Below are 21,212 nucleotides of genomic sequence, written 5' to 3' on the forward strand. Positions count from 1 at the left end.
CCAGTAATGACATGTAAACCGCCCTAGGCTCAAAGCGGGGTTGAGAATACCTGAGATTCCAAGGTCAGGATCCCAGTCCTGGCTTGGCCAGCGCAATTCTCTGGCCCCGACTATGTTCCTCTTGTATCGGAGCTTAAGCTATTTATTTAAAATGGAAGGTTTGGTGTAGAAGATGTATTGATGGTCCTGTTCAGCTTTAACCAATGCATTTTCTAACTCAAAGTATAAACACATTGCCAAATAAAAGCTTGAGCTGTAAGGTTGGGGCTCAAGTGACATGACTCCATTTTTATTACAGCGAAGGCCATTTGTCCTGAAGGAGGAGAGCTAACAACGCAGACTAAGGAACAACACAGCACCGAGATGTCAGAACACTGTTCACTTCTCTCGGGGGTTATGAGAAACTGTAATACATAGTTTTGATTGGTGTTTTCAAAGTATTGGAGTATCTTTGAGTCTTGGAGATACTCAGAGTTCTGGATTAGAACTCTCTTTGCCCAGTACTGTACGTGAAGTCTCCTGAGAAGTCAGACTCTCTGTCCTTCATCTTTAGGTGGAAGGGGTCTCGTTAGTCTGGCCTCAACACCTGCACGCTGACCATGTTCTGGTTTTTCCAAGGTCCGGTATTCTGAGTGGTGAGTGAAGCAACCACAGGAAATTGGCACTCAGAATGCCCTGGAGGGAATGTAATATTCTACTTGTAACGCAGTAGGCTATACAGAAAAATAGCTGTTACAAGGAAAAAAAAATGTAGGCGCTTGGGTTGGTCCTGTCACATGTGCCTTCTTGCTTACATGGTTTGGTGAGGACAGCAGCCACACTAGATGTGTGTGTGTGTGTGTGTGTGTGTGTGTGTGTGTGTGTGTGTGAGAGAGAGAGAGAGAGAGAGAGAGAGAGAGAGGAAGAGGTAGAGAGAACTCATGCTTGCATGACAAATAGATATAATAGTTTGTTTATAAAATAAAAGCTTTGAACAAATTAAATTTAGAGAGCTTAAATGAGCAAAGAACATTTTACAAATCAGTCAGCTCAAAACAGAGGCTCAGAGACGTGGGCTGGTGGTATGTGTACCCAGAAAACGGAAGTGACGTATAGAAATGGCAACTGTTACAGCTTCGTGCTTGCTTCCCTTGAACCTGTTTTGAATGCTGGTAATTTTAGGAGGTGTGACTACGGTGGGGTGGAATGGAGGACTTTCCTCCATTAACACTCTGTGAGAGAAACTGCCACATGGTCCGGAAACCGCCAATACTCTAAAGACTGAAGTGGGAGTATAACACTGCTACTAGACCAAGGACTTCTCACCCACAAACTGCCGCGTGAACTATCTATCTGACACATGAACTATATGACCAGTGGCTCCCAACCTGCCCATTGGAGATGCAGTGACGGCCGGGGCTAGAGTCTCAAGTCCTTTCTGTCTGTAAGGGCACTGTTTCTCTTTCCCATATTCCTTAGAGGAAGCCGGTGAACTTCAGCGTTCTGTGGAAGGAACTGTGGAGCTCTTTCCATAAAGCCTATGGTGTGCTAATGCCGGGCCGTTTACTGCTAGCCGGAGCAGCCTGCCTCAACTTGCATATTATTAGTAGTAGTGTTTATTATTTTTCAGCTTTTTAGAGATTGCCAGTCACTGTCAATAGCACTGTAGACACTGCCAGGCCAGGTGGTGCCCCTGCTTGCTTTCTCCCTGATCTAGCCTGTAGACCAGCTGTAGAGAAAAATGAATGATCTGCTACCTCAACTGGCCCCTTGATGAGAGAGAAGAAACAGTTCCATTTAAGGAACTGGCGTCTCTAAGTGAGGGCTTAGGAGTTTTGAGTGTGTGTGTAACTTAAATTTTTTCAATTTTTTAATGGTGGTTCTTAAATGCTGTAACCTCCCCTTTAGCCCACCACCTACCAGAGGTAGTGGGAAAGAGAGGATGCAGGGAAGTGGATCTGCTTCAAAAGGTTCTTTGGAGCAACTCCTATCTCTGTTGCCTGGAAATCAGCAGTTCAGTTCACAGGTTAGCAGGCAGTGGAGGCTCCATCCACTCAAAAACACTTTACAGATGCACCAGTAGTCCAGTTCTGTAGAGTGAGGTTAGCAACAGCAGTGACAGGACCTAGCAGAGACAGCCAGGCCTCAGCCTTGGCACGAGTCAGCAGGAGGGACACCAGGAGAAGTTCTAAGCTGTGTCTCTCTCAGGGAAGCAAACAGCAGTGAGGACGCGAGACCCACAATCGTCGCACAGTTAGCTGTACCAGCAAGCCAAGCTCTGTCTCCGTCACTCCATCGAGTCCTATTTATACCTCCAAAGGTCACGGGTCCTCCACATGCCTTGCCTCAGCATGGAGTCCATGGAGTTCTGACAAATGGAGCTCAACTATGCAGTGCAAGATGGACCAATACATGCATGTTGTTAGCAAAGACTTGATCATCTGTCCTGTCATGTGCTTGCTTTAGCAGGGCATCCCCTCTTCTGCGTCTGCTTCAGTGAAACATGAGTCTGCCTTAGCCTTTCACCTGTGTGCACATCAGGAAAACCTGTGTCCACTTCATGTGTCTGACGTTGCAAAAGACCATCCAACACAACCCACTCTCCAAAGAACCCTTAACTTTCCACCTCTCGTGTGTGTGTGTGTGTGTGTGTGTGTGTGTGTCTCTGTGTGTGTCTGTGTCTATGTGTGTCTCTGTGTGTGTGTGTGTCTGTGTGTGTGTGTCTCTCTGTGTGTGTGTGTGTGCGTCTGTGTGTCTGTGTGTCTGTGTGTCTATGTGTGTGTGTCTGTGTGTGTGTGTCTGTGTGTGTGTGTCTGTGTGTGTGTGTCTGTGTGTGTATATGTGTGTGTGTATGTGTGTGTGTGTGTCTGTGTGTCTGTGTGTGTGTGTCTGTGTGTGTGCGTGCGTGCGTGTGTGTGTGTGTGTGTGTGGGTGTGTGTGTGTTGGGGAGAGCAAACAGAAGATTCAAGTTTTCCTTTGATTTCTAGGATGGCCGAAGGATATATCAGAGAATCTTTATCAATCATTGATGAGTAAACTTGGTTTTTAAAAATTGTGTTAGTTTATCACTAAAAATTGGGAAATACAGCAAATAAAAGAATCACAGAAATAAAATTATTATTTTAGTTTATTTCTACTAATACTTTTCTGGCATATTTTCACACAGTTGACTTTACAGCTATATACCATTTTGTCTTGTTCACAAACATTTTCCTATAATACACACACACACACACACACTACACACACACACACACACACACACACACACACACACACACACACACAGAGACACACACACACACATGGCAGAATCTTGCTTTTTAGCCCATGTAGGATTCATGATCTTCCTGCTTTTCCCCGTATCATAGCATATCATAGGGTATCATACCATAATCATACTATCGTACATGTGTGTATAATTTTTGAGACAGGCTCTTGCTTTTTAACCCAGGCTAGATTAGGACCCATGATCATACTCCTCCTGTTTCCAAGTGATAGCATTTATGAATGTGCCACCATGATGAGCATATAATTATTTTCAATATTAAAGTATTTCTATTGTAGTGAAACTCTAGTATGACTGACTGTTCTTGTTAGGCATAATGTTGGAGTGCACGCCACTCGCATGTGCTCTCTCTTTAGGATTATTTGTATGATGACACATGGCAGGATTAGACTAAATATTATTTTTTAGGCTTTAGATATACTTTAACCAGAGGATTGTAGCAAAAACACTCTCATACTATCAACATATAAACACATTTTATCTTACGTTATACTACTAATATTAGCCACTTCCTAAAAATAGAAAAAAAACTTCCAAGTTTGATAGTAAAACAGTATTTTTATTGTAATTCTATTTACATTTCTCTGATTACTTGGTGTGCTTTCTTCTTTTGTTCTTCTTTTTCTAGCAACTGTGCCCATTGCTTACATTCTCGTCATGAATTAATTATTTTATGAAGTCTATTGAAACAATGGTAACATTCACTAGGGTGCGTTTTATTAAATAGGTTTAAGTCTTGGTTACACAAACACTCTTAAGGCTGTAGTTTATTGACATGAATAAAACGAAGTATCCAGAGATCATTATACGCTAACATTAGAGTAAGCACTGTCTTCAGAGAACATGATTTGTCTCATGGTGCAGTGGCTGTAGAAGGCAAGGCTAGACCTTCAAATCAAATGAGAATACATGATCTTTACATTAAGGAGAAAGCATTATAAAAGTACAATCTGTTAAAGTCTAGAAGACGTATTGGATTTGCTGAAGAATAAGCTCTTTATTTACCTCTTCAAAGAACCAATTATTTTCTTCACTTCCTTGTGTGCATCCTTGTCCTGTAAGAAAATCCAAATGTACAATGAGATGTCACACACTTGGACTGATAGTCTAAGTACTTTGAAATTAACCATTGTGCGATGTAGGAATCTTTCCTGAAAGGTTATTACAAATAGACTGTGTATTTCTTAGGAGCACACAGGTTGCAGATGTGTGAGAATGTAGTTAATGTGGGCACTGTTTCTCTATGAAATCTGGAGTGGGATTCTGGGGGGTGACAGTCTCCCACACAGCCTGACACATGGTTCGACCAGTGTCCTCGAAATAGTGCTGCCCCCCTTTCTAAGAGACATGAAGAAGCCATAGCCCAAGCTGCAGGATTTGATGTTACCTGAGATTACCCAGGAAGAGCCATACATACATAGACTGTGTGTATGTATGTATGTATGTATGTATGTATGTATATATCTTGCATTATATTTTCCAAATGTTATATATTTCATTATTGACTTTATCAAGTAGTTTATACTGAGATTACTCTCCCATGAGTGATTTACATCATCTGAAAATATAACAATTTAAAAGAAAGTTTAGTGTCTCTTTCACTGCAAACCAAAGTATAATTTCCCATCTGAGTCTTCTCAGTACATGCCAGGCTGCTGACCTTGGATGCTGCCCTTAGGGGAACAATGGTAAGGCTGTTGAAGTAATTATTTCATTCAGCAATCATGGCATGGTGCCTTAGACATAGGAATTCCTTTTATTTTCTGTTTTAAGACTGTTTCTTAGGGTCTGTGATTAGCTCCTTGAAGTGAAGAGACGCTCACATAAATACTGGAAATACTGCCCTTTCAAAGTCTTGGAATGTAAGCATGTTGGTACACATTCACTTGGGCTTCAGGGAGCAAATGGCTGACAGTCTCAGTAGCAACTGGATGTGTGGTAAGTTTAGAATGTTCTGGTGAGAGGCAACAGGCACAGCTACGAAACAACAGAGAGAGGTTACAGTGCCACAGAACTGAAGGATGTCATGAAGGTGCCCAGGCAGGGCTGGAGTGGAGGCAAGCCATCTTCATTGGAACTCTTGCTGCTGATAACTTAGCAGTGAATGAACTACTTAGAGAAATCACCAACTGGATCTATTTCAGACTGAAAAAACTTTCAGAGACAGGTGGGTCTAGGAATAAATCACTTCATCCTATATTCTTGACGAAGAGGAAACTGAGTTCCTAACCACACACCCGATTTAGAAAACAATTTAATAATACAAAGGAAGACTAGAAAAATAAAAAACATGGTGGTTATTTGTTCGTGTTCTTTCTTTCCTATAAAACTGTTTTCCTAATGTCCAGATTTTGAAGCTACAGTCACCCGTAGCACTGCTCACTGTCTCCGCTGACACTGTCCTTTTCTGTGAATGGGAGTTCTGCTTCTTCACACCAACGCTTCCTGAGTGCTATTGTGCTCGACAGTATCCTTGGCACTAGGAATACAGTGGCAAATAAGATAGACATTTGTATGGAATAATCATACAAATAACTGTATGGCCACAATCGTCCTACATGGTCTGAAGGGAAAATAAGAGAAGCTCTCTTGCCAAGGGACATTAGGTGGTCTGTTGGAAGACATGGGCATTTGGGGACCAGATGGAAGGGTCTCCTGATCTGTAGACGAGGAAGAAGCTGCTGGTGCTCTGCTCCGGCAGTGGAAGTGGAGGCAGTGCCAGCGCAGTGGCTCTAGACATGTTTTAGAAGAATTCAGAGATTTGGGTCACTAGGTGTATGCCTGTCTAGGTTTTGGGTACAGAGGGCAAATTAGGCATTAAAGATAGTTCAAGGTTCCCCAGCTTGTGTGCTGTTCATAATGAGGAGGAGTATGAATAGAGCCAAAGGTCTGGTGATGAATTGAATCTGCGATGTCTGAGAGACAGCTAAGCAGAGATGTCTGTTAAGTAGGAAGTTAGTCTAGAACTCAGGAAAGAGGTCTAGGGGTCAACCTTGAGGAGCCCTGGTACACAGATAATATTGAAGCCAGAGAGAAGATGCAGGATTATGGGTGGGAAGAAGCCTGGAGAAGAGACAAGAGACCTCCAGACTAATGCTAACCCTGAGGATCTTCAGTGTCTGACCTACCTGTGAAATCTCCGAAGTTTATGCTCAAACACTTGCATGTCAAACGGGCATCTCACCTTATTATCACCTTTATTTCTACTCTTACCTTCCAATAAGAATGCAACAGATTCTAATAAGAATCTAACAGATGTTGGTTTTAAATTACTGTGTATAATCCAAATTGTGCTAGAAGGCAATAGGGTCACCATTATGAACAGAGAGCAAGAAGCCAGAGGGACAAAATCCATTGTCAAGTGAGCCTTGTAGAGAAAGATTTCCAGGACCTGAGCGGCTCTGCATCTTCTGTTTTCTAAGAGGAATCTCTCTAAGGACTTGCCTTGTCCAGAACTCCCTCTGTAGACTGGGATGGCCTCAGACTTACCGTGATCTTCCTGTGTCTGCCTCCAGGGTGCTGACATTATGCCCCGCTAACTGGACCTCTTCTGTCTATTTTACTAACTGATGGAATCCACTAGCAATGTGTTAGGACAACAGACCCAGTGAGAATCCCAAACACCCAGAAGATACAGTGTAACCAAGCTCAGCCCAGGTGGCCGTGGAAGGGCCCCTGGGGTTGGGCTGGCTTTAAGCCCAGAGTTCCTCGGCGTCTTACTTAGCTCCCCTTTCAGTCTTACTTCAGTGACCGCGTCCTGCCTTCCTTCCTGTCCAGCTAACATCTTTGCTTTCTCATTCTGTGCTTATACTCACGACCTGAGGTGTCCTCTGCCCACACTTACACATTATACAGATATTTCAAACTCTGTCTCCGGTCTGTCCTGGTCTCTGCTAGAAGAAAATGATTTCTCCCTTTGAAGTCTTTAGTAAGTTCTCTGTACCTCTTAGCACTCTGTTCTCTGAACCTTGAGGCACCAGTATCTAGATATGCACTATGTGTTCTCTTGCAGTAGAAGCTCCCTGGGTTACAAGTACAAACCAAGGCATGTAAGAAACATGTTTTACTTTTTATTTCCCCACATCACAGCCCAGAATGGTGCTTTCCCCAGGGCATTTCCTTTCCTCTGAGAATGGAGGGTGACAATGTTTGGAGCAGAAAAACATTTATTTATTTCTATTCATTCAGAATATAGATGATGACTCACAGACACCCAGACTGGAATGCTAACCCCGAAGAATGCCTGAAGCTATAGCATTTCCAGAATTGTGAATTACTAAATAAATGGCAAGACACAACACAGGAGTGTCTTTTTAACTAACGAAGTCCCAGAAGCCCAATAAAATTTAACACACATTATTATTATTAGTTTCCTTGTCATGGAGGGTCACGCTCGGTTGTGCCCTAGGGACTGAGTATGATAACGCCTTGGATAGTCAATGTGCTTTTAATTGGCAATCTGACTAGCTTTTTTTCCCCTGACTGTTTGATCAACTTTCTCTTTTGTGAGCATGCATATGTGTTTGTTTTATGTGTATATGTATGTTATGTGTGAATATATGTGCATGCGTATCTATGCATGACTGTTATGGGTACATGTGTGTATATATATGTGCATATATATACTTGTTATATGTTATATGTGTGTATGTGTATATGTTTGCTATATGTATGTGTGTATGTTTGTTATATGTGTGTATGAATATATGTTTGTTATATGTGCATATATGTGTGTTATATGTGTGCACATATGTTTGTTATATGTGTGCATGTATATATATTTGTTATATGTGTGCATGTGTATATATTTGCTATATGTGCATATGTCTGTGTTATGTATGTGCACATATATGTTTGTTATATGTGTGTATGTGTATATATTTGTTATATGTGTGCATGTGTGTGTTATATGTGTGCATGTATATATGTTTGTTATCTGGTGCGTGCTGTGTATAAAACTGCAGGAAGAGATTAGGGAGATGTCTCAGTGGGTAAAGTGCTTAGTGTACAGCCAGGAGGACTTGAATTCAGACCCTCACACCACAGTAAACATAGTGCTCAGTGCTTCATGCCTGGGACCCTAACACCAGGGTGTTTTAAGTGGTAGTTCATGATTTGTGTCTGCCTTAAAGGTTTGGGTGATTTCCTAGTGACAAGTTATTCTACAGAGATTTAGCAACTTTTAAAACTTTAGTGGACACACAAAATCTGATTGATAAAATTGTATTATAAAAGAACATTTCATCACAGGGTAAGAGAATAGCCATGATTTTCAGTATTTTCCAATTCCCTTAAAGTGGTTAAAGGGTAAAAGCTTCATTTATGAGTAAGTTCTAGAAATGCCCAGCATGTTGACTATAGTTAGCAATTCTCCATCAAACACATAAAATAGGAAAGAGAGCACTCTTTGGTTGTTTCAACAATGAAACCAGTGGTGTGTGGTGAGGCATATACCCTTTCATTAGCTTGATTATAGTAATTGTCTTACAGTGCACGTGTATCTAGGAGCAGTCAAAGAGAGGTGGCTCAGCGGTTAAGAGCATGGATTGCTCTTCCAGAGGTCCTGAGTTCAATTTCCAGCAACCACATGGTAGCTCAGAACCATCTGTAATGAGATCTTATGTCCTTTTCTGATGTGTCTGAAGACAGCAACAGTATACTCATAAATAATTAATAAATCTTTAAAAATATGTATGTATTTGTTAAATATACTCTGATAAAGTGCAAATAATAAAATAAATAAATGTATTAATTGATAAAGAACACTGGTTGTCCATCACTGAACCTCAGTACCGGTGAGTGTCACACACCTCTTCACTGCCTAGACTTACCTCTTTGGTGACGATAGGCAATAACAATGCCAAGTTACAGAATTTCCAAGCCTCCCGAGATTCCCCAAGATCAACATAACACTAGAAATGAAAAGAAACATTGATATTAAAGGCAGTCCACATTTACTGCAATGTGTTCAGAGTGGTCTCTAAGCACTTTACGTGATCTCTGCCTTACCTTGGCCACATACATATAGTTGGACACAGAATACCCAGGTTGCAATTCTTCAGTCTGAAATAAGAGAAAGCAGACAAGGATAACAGCAATGTTACAACAAGAACACCAGTCGTAAAGAAAAGGGGCACTTCAACAAATCAGACCTAGTAACCAAACTGCCCCAACACTTGGCTGTTTCATGTTTGAATACTGTTCTTGGTTTAAGTATCTTTGTCTAGGAACAGCCTTTAAAGGAAGCTATTAAAGTGGATTGACATTTCTATTTATGGTCACCAAGCATCTACAGCAACTAGGTTATATCTGTCCTCATTTGTTTTTTTTTTTTTTTTTTTTTTTTTTTTTTTTTTTCGGAGCTGGGGACCGAACCCAGGGCCTTGTGCTTGCTGGGCAAGCGCTCTACCACTGAGCTAAATCCCCAGCCCCCTCATTTGTTTTTTAAGAACAAAAACAACAGGCAACATCCTTTCCTGAGACAGGTCCTACACATACCACAGTCTGTTTAGGAAAATGGGAGTAGGGCATGGCTCTCAGCCCATGGCAAGCATCTTCTACTAGATTAAGACTTGGTTGCTTATGGGCACATCACATGACTTCAATAACCCCCAGAATCTACCACATGCAGTGCTTTTAAAGGAAATATAGGATCCACGAGACTGCTGGTCCAAGGAGAAGGCACTATTAGTGTGTCCGTCTCTATTTGTTCACCCACAGTTCCTAATCTCTCAGGGATAAGAATTCCTGTACGGTTAGGGTGGCAAACTAGCGCTCTTCTAAGGACCCAAGTCAGTCTTTGCCTCTGAGCCACCTTTTGCTGAGGTGGTTGGACATGTAAGCTCCCAACCAAACTCCAGTCTCCAGCCTGGAGGAACGCACAACTTAAGGGAGGACTTTAAACAAAGAGAAAACTAGAGATTCAGTTATTTACAACATTTCAAAAGGCAACTTTCTCCTTTCTAATTTTATTCTCAGCTTCAGTCACATTCTCCAGGAGTGCCACCATCCACGGTCATCTTATCAGATGACTCATTGAATATAGAAACAGAAGCAATTAATATTTTGTAAGTAACACTTATAATGGGTTTTTTTTCTATACTTTTCCCCTTCCTAGAACCACAGATGAACCTTCATGTTAGTACACGTAGATCGACTGCACTGGTCCTGAAAGCTGTATTTCAAAGTATGGATTTACTATCATTAAATTAAGGCTTTCCATTAGACCTTTACATTGTTCTCAACTTTTACTGTCGAAGAACACCCTTGTGTATGTGTGTGACCATGTCTGTGGGAGAGCCTAAGACTGACAGTGAACAGTGTATAATAGCCTCGGCATGGGAGAGAGTACAGAGCAGAGGAACAGATCAGAGGAAGTTGTTTCCTCAGCCCTGGCTAGGGGTCTGGATGTGCTATTGAGCCTGTAGAGTGAAAGGGCCAGGTGAGGCACCCACGGTGCTGACGGGCTCTGGTTGACCAGATGTTTCTCCTCCCTAATCACTTCTACCTCAATATTTCTCATTTGGTAAGAATCTGTGAGTTATTCCAAGAATGACTCAGACTAGTCACTCAACTGCTCCCTTCTTGTCTTAGCTCTGAGAAAACCTCATCTGGATAACCTCCACTCATGTGCTCTTCTCCTTCATCCCCTGCTCCAAACAACAAGATAACTGGAATGTGTGTAAGGACCTTCACCGGCGGGGCATTTCTCATCTGGGAACTGGAAATCCCACATGTGTCAGGTTTGGGAGCTGACAGGAAGCATTGTTTAACTGGTTTCGGAGTAAGGCAGAGTCGAGGTGAATAGGAAGTAACACAGAAGGTGGATACACTACACGCTTAGCCATGTGCAATACTGCATTCAATTGTTCAAAGTTGTATCAGCAAAGCACTTACACATGACAGACAAACACACCTTAAGGAAGTTATGCAAAGCTTCATGAACCGTTGAAGATGGTATTTCCCCAAATAGAGTAGCAGCCATTTTTTTCTCAATCCAGCTGAGTTTTGAGACCTACACATGGAAAGGAATATTACTCTTAGAAATGGATGATGTCTCTCCAGTTAGTTACATGTGTAAGCACATATGTACTTATGTGCATATACATACAACAGATGTTGATGAACATACTTGTAAGAAAGATATCAGTATGTAGTGGCCAGCCTGCCTCTGCTACTCCCGCCTACTTCATGCTGTCCTCCCGAGTCAGCGCTTTCTTAGGTACGGCTACGTAGCATGATTCTTAGTGTGGAGGGAGTGCAGGGCTGAGCAGACTCATTCACTAGTCGGGCACCTGAGAAGCTCTCTGTAGACGGTCCTACACCCATGCACACACACACACAGCACTAAGGGAGCTCGGTGGGTTTAAAGAACAGGAGCATTTGAAGTTTGGAGGAAGAGTGGTAGGAAAGACAGAAGAGAAAGTGGAGAGGAAGGGATGGGGTGGATTTGAACAAAGCAAGCAGGTATGAGTTGCTCAGATAATAAATTATAGTAATCAAATCCAGTTTCATATTGCCATTTGCTTTATTTTTTTATTTTCCACAAATATGAATATTGGGCGTGTATCATATTTTAGAAATGCTCAAGGCACTCAAAGGCACTGTTGAAGGTCATGTTCTCTCAGAGAGTCAAGCATTTTCTCAACCTACTTTTAAATTTCTTTCTTTTTAAAAGAGAGAAAAACAACAAAACAAAACCCAAAAAAACCAACGAGCAAAAAGTGAAAGCAAACAAACCAATGGAACAGGACCGCTGGGCTAGAGGTGGCCCCGCGGTGGAGCACTTGTGAGTGTGCACAAGGCGACGGGCTTAGTCCTTGGTGCTGACTATGTGCCTTCCTACGCAGGTCTATTTATCAATTTGCTCAAGTTTGCTTTTTAAAAGCTTTGTAAAAAGTGTATCGCACCATTTATTTCCTTTTGTGATTTTTTTCACCTAACATTACTTTAATCTGGTTGATGACATAATTGAAGTTCTGTCACTCAAACACATTATTAAATGTGGAGTTTAATATGTTTATTATGTGCTTTACAATGAAGTTTTTGAATTCTTGATCCTTTAATTATCAAAAAAAAAAAAAAAGGCAGGTTAGGGGCTGGGAAGATGGTTTGCTATGCAAACATAAGACCCTGTGCCCAGTGACCAGCACTCAAGTAAAAGGTAAGGGGCTCGACCCTTGACTGAGCTCAGCAATGGGCTAAGGGTTTGGATGGGGTAAGACATTCCTGAACATTGCTGCCCAGCCAGCCTAGAATTGGTGAGCTCCAGAGAGAGAGAGAGAGAGAGAGAGAGAGAGAGAGAGAGAGAGAGAGAGAGAGATCTTGTCTCAAAAGATAAGGTGGTGAGTTACTGAGGAAGACATCTGATGTCAACCTCTGGTCCCACAAGCACATGCACACATATGCACACATATGCACACATACACTACCACTCACGCCCCGCTGAGAAGCATGTGAAGTCTACCAGGATCTTTTCAATTTGCAAATATATGCATATTTGCATATTTTGGTCAGTTTTTATTTTTATAGGTTTGAGGCTGCCATTAGGAGCATATTAAGTTACAAATTCTTTTATAGTTAATTAAGCTTTTAGTTTTATATAGCTACACTTTGTAGCTTTACAAATAATTGTACTTTAAAATAGATTTAATGGGTTTATATTTATATAATTCAAATTAAATTATATTTATATTTAAGAACTAAAACTCATAAAATGTACACGTGGCATACAGTGGGTCTCCAGTAGAGATAGCCTCTTCCTTCTCTTCAGTCCTAGCCCCTTAATGAGAAGGTGCCTGCTTTTGCTCGCTCTCATTTCCTTACAGACTGTAGCTAGCGGGGCTGCACCTTTTTCATGCACCTCTTCAGGCATGTTTTTCCATTCTGCAACTCTTCTGTAAGCTAATGTATTATTCAAGACACTGGGCCTTAGGCTGATCAGCTGCCTGTATCTGAGCTATTTCAATGTTTCGTATCCCATCAAGGTGGGTTCCAGTATCGTGTTTGAAGGTATTCTGGGGGACTGCAGGTCAGTGGTGAAGCACTTGCCTAGAATGTGGAAGGTGGTTCTGAGTTCGATCCCTAGTAGTATAGACTGGAATTTTAAAGAAGAAAAGAAAAGGAAGGGGGCGGGTATTTTACGGCCAAAACCAAAGTCATTGTCTGGCCAATAACTTAACACATAATTTATGCTCAATAATGCTGGTTAATAAAAATAGATATTTCCAAAGAACCATGGTTGGAATGCTTGGACACAAAACATGTGTGATAGCTGACTTCAACCTGCGGGAGCCCAAAGTATATTCTATGGAAAGACAAGAACTGCACACACACACACACACACACATACACACACACACACCTAAATACACAAAGTGTAAGCTTATAAATGATAGCATATTATAATTTAAAATTAATATTCAGTTTTAAAACATGTATCATACACTAAAAACTAACTTTACAATGCTCACTCTAGTGTGCAATAGGCTGTTGAAAATGTATCTAGTGCCCACGTGGCATTCAAGTAAGGGTTGTAAGCCAAGACAGTAACTTACAGTATAACAATATCTTCCCTTGAGGTAATATAAAACGGGTTCTTCAGGCAAAAGCTGGATGGCTATATCTAGATGCTTCTGAAAAAAAAATTTTACAGAAAAGTCACCTAGTTTCAGACACGGCTGAACAAAGCCCAGGGAACCCAGTTGTCTCCCACGGTCTCAGCGACTTCCCCATCCCACGCCATGAACACAGTTAAGCCTCAGCGATAATCCATCAAATCTCCTGCCCGTGGAACTGAAGCTGCGACTGAGCCTTCGCGAGGCCATGCTTAAGTGTGCTCAGTGCCTCAGAGAAACTAGCATACATTACATCAAATGTCTCTCGGTCCAAGACTTCCCCAGTGAAGATATAACCCAGAAGCAAGTTTCTTTACCAGATGGCATGAAGCGGGATTGAGTGTAAGGATACCAGCAGCTCGGAAGAGACCAGGGATCCACACCCACCTCAACCTCCCTCGGGCACTGTCACAGTGAATACCGGAAGCTGGGGTTTAGGGAAGAGCCGTTTTCTTCCACCACAATTACTGAGTCAGACTGATTTGTCAGTGGGTTACGAAAATTAACAGCAAAAGTACATGGTTGTGCAGGCAAGCTGCTGGGTTTGCTCATCCCCCGCGGTAACCTTGAACTTTAGGCTAGACCCTTTGTTTTTAATTTCTGGCCCCGAAGGCAGGCAGTGGTTCTCAACCTGTGGGTCACGATCCCAATAGGGGTTGCATACCCAATATCCTGCCTCTCAGATATTTACATTACAGTTAATGGCAGTATCAAAATGACAGGTCACCACTACATGATGAATGACCGTATTAAAGGATCGCAGCATTGAGAAGGTTGGGAAATACTGTAAGTAGAGACTGCTGATTCCTCTCAGTCGTATTTTATGATGCCAGTGAGCTCGTGACCAAAAGGCTAATCTTCCATCTTTGGAGGGAAAAAGGTCACACTCCTCTACGTGGGTACCATCTTGTACCATCTTGGATAATATTTACCCTCCTCCCCAAATGATTTGATTGCTTTTGTTACAGTATTAGCTATTTCATATTCTGTTGTCTAAACATCAAAATAAACCCCTGGTGTTCAACATGCTGAGTAATCTCATAGTTGTTAGTGAAATGAAGCTATACCTTGAATAGATGTCCACAGTTAATTTTATTTTGCAAGCCCTCAAACTCAGATACATAACCACACAAAACTGCATACCTGGAAAGAGAAAAAAAAAAAAACAAACAAAAAACAGTGTCTGTCATGTCAAATTTTCACCAAACGCCACTATCATATAACACTTAAAACATGTGTCTAAAGCACTTACTTAATGTTTAACGGAAGCATCAATAGAGATGCAAGGGCCCGACAAGTAGATATTCGACATTAATGTGAACCTGGCTTCTGGAAGCATTAACGGGGCATAGGAACACTGTCCGTGCCCTACCCATGGTGAGAGAAAACAAGTTACAGAATGTGATGTGATTTGAACAATGCCTGGCAGGTAGGGCTTAGCCAATGCCAGATGCCATAATTAGGTGCTGGGCTCTCAGAAAGAGTCGAATCTTGTACTAAATTAGGTAACAAAATGTTAACAGATTTATAAAATTTAAAGCATATTAAAACCAGTAGTTAAAGACCATTGCCACTTAAAAAATTTCCTGACTTCCTTAAATGTCACTGAAAAAACTATCACGATTAAAATCAAATAAAACTGAGGATAATCTTACAACACACTTCAAGAAAAATTCTCCATTTCTCTCAATTTTATCTGGAAAGAGCACATTAGTACAAGAGTGGATTCATCCTGCGGCTAACTGATACCCCCATCCCCACTGGTTATTTGACTGTAGATTTGACACAATGTTTCTTCAGCACCTGGCTTATTTACTTTAAAAGTTGAGGATACACTGTTTTTCACACCTGTTTCTGTCTGTGCACGTCTCCAGAGGATATCAGAATGCTGCTGCCTGAGGCAAAATACACACATTTAACTATGTTACCAGCGTGATGACAGTCTTATATTGTTATAAAAACCCAGCTCCGGGATATGGTTTTTGATGCTATTTTAATCATTTCCCTGAAAGAGCATACCTTCTAAGTACAAAAATGACTGGACAATTTCTTATTACTGTTACATGGGAGACAAAAGACAAGTGACAGAAGTCAGCCACTAACCACAATCAGTGAAACTCCTCTTTCAGCGGTGACTGCTCTTTACAGCCAATGAATGGAACCCACCGCAGTAGAGGCAGGAAGAACAATCAAGTCAGCCTATGAGAAATCACCCGAGAACCTAGAGCAAGGCAGATCACTACCCAAATGCTCTAAAGGAGCCTGGATTTTGTTCCTCTGAACCCAGAGGTTGGATATTAAAAGAGCAGAGCAGTCCTAACCCCTTCGTGGAATCTGTGCTTGTTGTCTGCAGGTCCCAGGGTCACTGCTGCATCCAGGTTGGTGCGAGTGCAGAGCCGACATGTTGCTTCTCAGTTTTACCTGCTCCTCTAACTCTGACTGGGTGTTTTTGTGTCTCTCTATAAAATGTGTTCATGATATCACAGATAAGCTGACAGGATTTTGGCTGGTAGTGTACTGACTCTTTGGACCATACTGGGAAAACGGACATCTTGACAGTTTTGGGCTATGCCCCTCCAGCAGGAACTAGCTCTCCATTTAGGTAGTTCTCAATATCACTATGAGTTTTGCGGCTTGTCTCATAGAGAACTTGTACATATTCTGTAGGTATTTTAAAACCTACATGTTGGCGTTGGGGGGGGGGTCATGTTAATGCCAATGGCAATGTATTTTAATTTCAAAGTTCAATTGCGTATTTCTAGTATATGTAAACGTGTCTGAGTTCTGTACACTAAATTGGTATCCTGCAACCTTGTGTTGATGTAAATTCTAGCAGTGTAAAGGCTGTCGCATCTTCAGCAAACGAGTTCTTCCTTCTTGGTCCGTCTCTCTCACATCCTTCTGAGCATTCTCCATAAGTCTCAGAAGAACTAGAAGGGCCGTGGTGTGAGGGGCGCCCCTACCCTGCCTCACCTCCCATGCTTGCATGGCAGGAAAGCAACTCTCTCACACCAGGAATGGTGTTAACCATAGCTGCTCTGGGCTTTGCCTCTGCTAAGCTGAGGACGTTCCCACTCTCCTAGCTTTTGAGAGGCTTGGTTTGCTTTACTTTCCACGAGTAATAGTTGTCTGCCCACTGTGCTTCTCTGCATCTATTGATGTCAGCACAGTCTTTCTCCCTCTTCAGTTTGTTAATGTTCTAACTGATTTTTAGCTGTCAAACCAGCCTCTCAAAAGCCCAGGAGAGAACCCACATGGTTACTGTTTTCCTACATTGCTGAGATTCAGTTTGCTACTACATTTTAAAATGAGTTCTATACCTACAGTCATGAAAGATACCATCCGGAAGGCTTCTAGTGACATTTTCATCTTGGTTTAGATGTACTATAGTGCTGGGACACATAGAGGAGTTCTGGGAGAGCATGCAGGAATGTGGTGTTTTCTTCCTTAAATATGTGATAGAATTACCTGTGGATCCTTGTATTTCCGACTATTATTTATCCCATGTCTTTAACAAACAAAGGCCTAAGTTGACTGCTTATTCAACAATTCAATATTTTTGAAATGCTAAAATTCTGCTGCATCATTCCCTCCAAAGACTTCTAGACTATGGGGTATTTTCAATCCTTCTATGTTACTGTGAGTGAAGAGAAAGGACAAAGAAATTCCATGGAGTATAAACATTAGAGGAAGTATTATTTTCCTTTCAAATAATATGTCCCTAGAGACTTAGGATATGCATGTTCTGTTCTGAAATCTGTCTTGAGTCTGAAACATTATTTGTTTTCCTGTGTCATAAACTCCAAGGCCACTTGTTCACTTTCTCCCAAAGGTTCATCACTTCTTATAATTAACTCTATGCTATTTTTACAGTGTTCATTTTAAAATGTAATTTAATATTTTATTTTCTTAATTTATTTTTATTTTTTTCTTAAATTTTATTTCTCAAACTCAAGCCTGATGGGAATCCTGAAGAAGTTACTTACACTATGGTGAATTACCTCCATCTAGAGGTTATTTGAAGTATTGTTGCTTTCACAAGACTTGATTTTATACACACACACACACACACACACACACACACGAACATGCACATACACACACATATACACACATACACACACATATACACTCACACACATATACACACACATAGACACACACAAACACATACATACACACACATGCACACACACATGTACACACACTCACACACACATGCACACACACTCACACACACATACACACAGTCACACACAGTCACACAGTCACACACACATACACAAACACACACATACACAAACACACACATACACAAACATGCACACACACATGCACACACAGTCACACACATACACAAACACACATACACACCCATGCACACACACTCACACACATACACACACAGTCACACACACTCACACACACATGCATTTGCATTGATGTTGAATATACTCTTAATAAGGGTCTGTCATATGATCTCAATGACGTCTAACACTACCCCACTCCTCTCTTGCCTATTTGTGATTCACACTACCACTGCACACAGTAGGGATCAGAGCAGCCTCTGAGAATAGAGCGATGGCTGAAAAGGTTGGATTGCAACATCTAAGTTCTGTTTCTGCTTTTCTACTCATTGTGGGGCTCTGCTTACTTATCAGCACACACACACATATGAACACACACTCTCACACACATATGCACACATGCACACACAAACACACATGCACACACATACACACACATACAGCTTTGTTTCTGTATTTAGACAACAGAAATAGACTGTTGTGTGACTCACATGCTATAAGGTGTGTAGTTATAACTCAAACAGTAGAGCGCGATAGAGGGTGACTCACGTGGAAGGTATTTTTATACCTCCAGCCAGACCTATTTGGCCGACATATTATGAATACATTTTATTCTCTTGATCCCAGAGTATTTTAGGTTGGTATGATGAGGGCAATCTTATAAAGTGCTCTGTAGCCTTGAAATTCCAGTAGGGAGGATCATTCCCAGCTGACCTGTGACCCCAGCTACCCAATAAACATCTGCTTTGCAAAAGTGATGGGTGGATTATCCTTCATACCAAAGTCCACCATTCTTGTTGACTGAATGAGAAAAGCTTTACTAATGCCTTGATTTACCCTGAGAGACTTCAGAAGAAAAAGATTTTCCCTCAACATTGGGAGGGCTAGCTATGAAGTCAGTTTACCTAAATCCACGAGTTGTTTCACAAGTCAAAGCTTAAGATTCTCTTTCATCATTGAATATTTGATTTAATGAAGGCCTTTCTAATGAGTAGATAGATTAAGAGGAAATGTTAAACTGACGTTAAAATTAATTAAATTTCCATCAATTGAATTGATCTTAACATTTTAAAGTTAAAAATTGATACTGAATAAAAAAATCACACAAAACAATTGGACTATTACTTTGTGATGATAAAACTTAGTCTGGGAATTGAGTCCTGATGTCATAATCAAGGCATTACATTTACAACAAAAAGGGAGAGGGTGGAGAGGAGGTTAAGGGAAGGCAGAGTTGGCAACATACTGAGGGAGATTTCAGCCCCGGCTACCTTAGCAAGCCAGGGCTCAGGTACTTACAGAGCCCTCAGAGAAGGTTCGATACTGTTTCTCTGAAAACTAAGAACTCACACTGATAAAAGTCCTCCCTGAGGACAGTGTATAATTTCTTCTAATGTGATTGATTCCTCATGGGTCCAGAGGACTGCGGGACAGAGGGAGAGCACAGAAAGGCGAAGAGGAGAAGGGAGGGGAAGAGGAAGGGAAGGAAAGGCCACGGAAGGAGGAGAGAAAGTCAGAGTGAAGGGGGACACAGTGCTTGTTTTGCACCCTGATCTGGGTAACCAGGTCCCACAGAACCCCAGTTTCAAAGGAGCTAAGAGAGGCTAGCTTTCTCAGTACAAACTCATGTCAAGTACTCCTCTATGTGAAGGAACAGAAGTGCTTTAACACGCATGTCAAGTTTAAAGGATACAAGGTGATCTAGGCAAAGTAAGTAGAGATATAAAATCCAAGACTCCTATACATTACAGTCATCTTTTAAGTCCGCAACCCCCTTTCGTCCGGGCTTAACTGAAGCACCAACGTGAGCACTGCCTTACCACTCACTCTGAGAGTCGCCTCTTCAAGGGGCTGCCAGAAGCATGCTGAGGAGTGAGTCACATGTTCTAGCTCCTAAAGTTCATCTCACATTTTGGCGTGTGTTTCTTAGAAATTGGAGTACACAAAAACTACTGTTTTTTTGTTCAAGAAGTTTAAGCAAGTCCTCGCGAATGGAGCGCCCCCTGCTGACGGCAGAATAAACAGACAGTTCTGCTCTGGGGGAGCATGGGGACAGCGAAAAGATAGCTGTTTCAGATAGATTTTGCCTAGGGATATTCCTAAAGAAACAAAATAACCCCAGAGAGGGTACATTTATGGAACGCTACTGTGGTGGCTTGATTATGCTTGGCCCAGGGAGTGGCACTATTTGGAGGTGTGGTCTTGTAGGCCTAGGTAGTCTTGTTGGAGGAAGTATGTCAAGTGGGCAGGCACTTTAAGACCCTCATCCTAGCTGCCTGGAAGCCAGGCTTCTGCTAGCAGTCTTCAGATGAAGATGTAGAATTCTCAGCTCCTCCTGCACCATGCCTGCTTGGATGCTGCCATGTTCCCACCTTGATGATGATGCACTGAACCTCTGAATCTATAAGCCAGCCCCAGTTAAATGTTGTCTTTATAAGAGTTGCCTTGGTCATATCACAGTGTCTGTTCACAGCAGTAAAACCATCTAAGACACCTACATTCAAGAAATGACCATAAGCTGATTTTCTGCTGTACCCAAGGTAACTGTATATTCACACAGCCGTGAGTGGTGGCAGCAACAACTAAGAATCTAAAAATGTAAAACCGAACACAAATAAAAAGACAGATAATTTAAAAACAATATGCTCCTTTTATTTTTCTTTTCTCTTTTTCAATGTAGAAGGGGACATCTCTATTTAAAAAAAAAGGAAAAGCAAACAGAACCATAAAGTGGTTTTCCACCTTTGCTCCAAAGTTCCCCATGCTACGCCCACCCAAGCCTTCCTTATTCGAAGACTGATTTCCCTTGACCTGTGGAATTGTTTCCCGTGACTCATCAGGGTAAAGAACACACCATCCACTCTTCCAAACTTTGGAGCATTTGTTCCACATTTTGCTTAGAAACATGTCATAACTTTTAATATATGTTTTCAAAAAACTGGTATATTTAATTAAAGTATAGTTTACCTTCAAAGACACGAGACTTGTTAGGTTCCCAGAACTACTCACATTTCAGACATA

At 41.5% G+C, this 21,212-nt stretch overlaps 1 protein-coding gene across 5 annotated transcripts in view; it reads right to left on the minus strand.

Annotated features, from left to right (window-relative positions):
* Window positions 1–3,806: 3,806 nt before the first annotated feature.
* The window catches only part of Rmdn2 (regulator of microtubule dynamics 2), a 57,057-nt gene continuing 39,651 nt past the window's right edge, over window positions 3,807–21,212 (minus strand). For 2 of the 5 annotated variants that reach the window (XM_032908851.1, XM_032908849.1), the window contains 6 exons: window positions 14,952–15,027; window positions 13,825–13,902; window positions 11,184–11,282; window positions 9,278–9,331; window positions 9,100–9,180; window positions 3,807–4,323 (listed from right to left, as the gene is read on the minus strand). In XM_032908851.1, coding sequence (XP_032764742.1) covers window positions 4,270–4,323; window positions 9,100–9,180; window positions 9,278–9,331; window positions 11,184–11,282; window positions 13,825–13,902; window positions 14,952–15,027 — 442 coding nt within the window. In that variant the 3' untranslated portion in view covers window positions 3,807–4,269. The remainder of the gene's footprint in view (window positions 4,324–9,099; window positions 9,181–9,277; window positions 9,332–11,183; window positions 11,283–13,824; window positions 13,903–14,951; window positions 15,028–21,212) is intronic. The other 3 variants (XM_032908848.1, XM_032908847.1, XM_032908850.1) reach the window with 3 other exon arrangements.

This window comes from Rattus rattus, chromosome 7 (genome assembly GCF_011064425.1).
Source record: "Rattus rattus isolate New Zealand chromosome 7, Rrattus_CSIRO_v1, whole genome shotgun sequence".
NCBI lineage: Eukaryota > Metazoa > Chordata > Mammalia > Rodentia > Muridae > Rattus > Rattus rattus.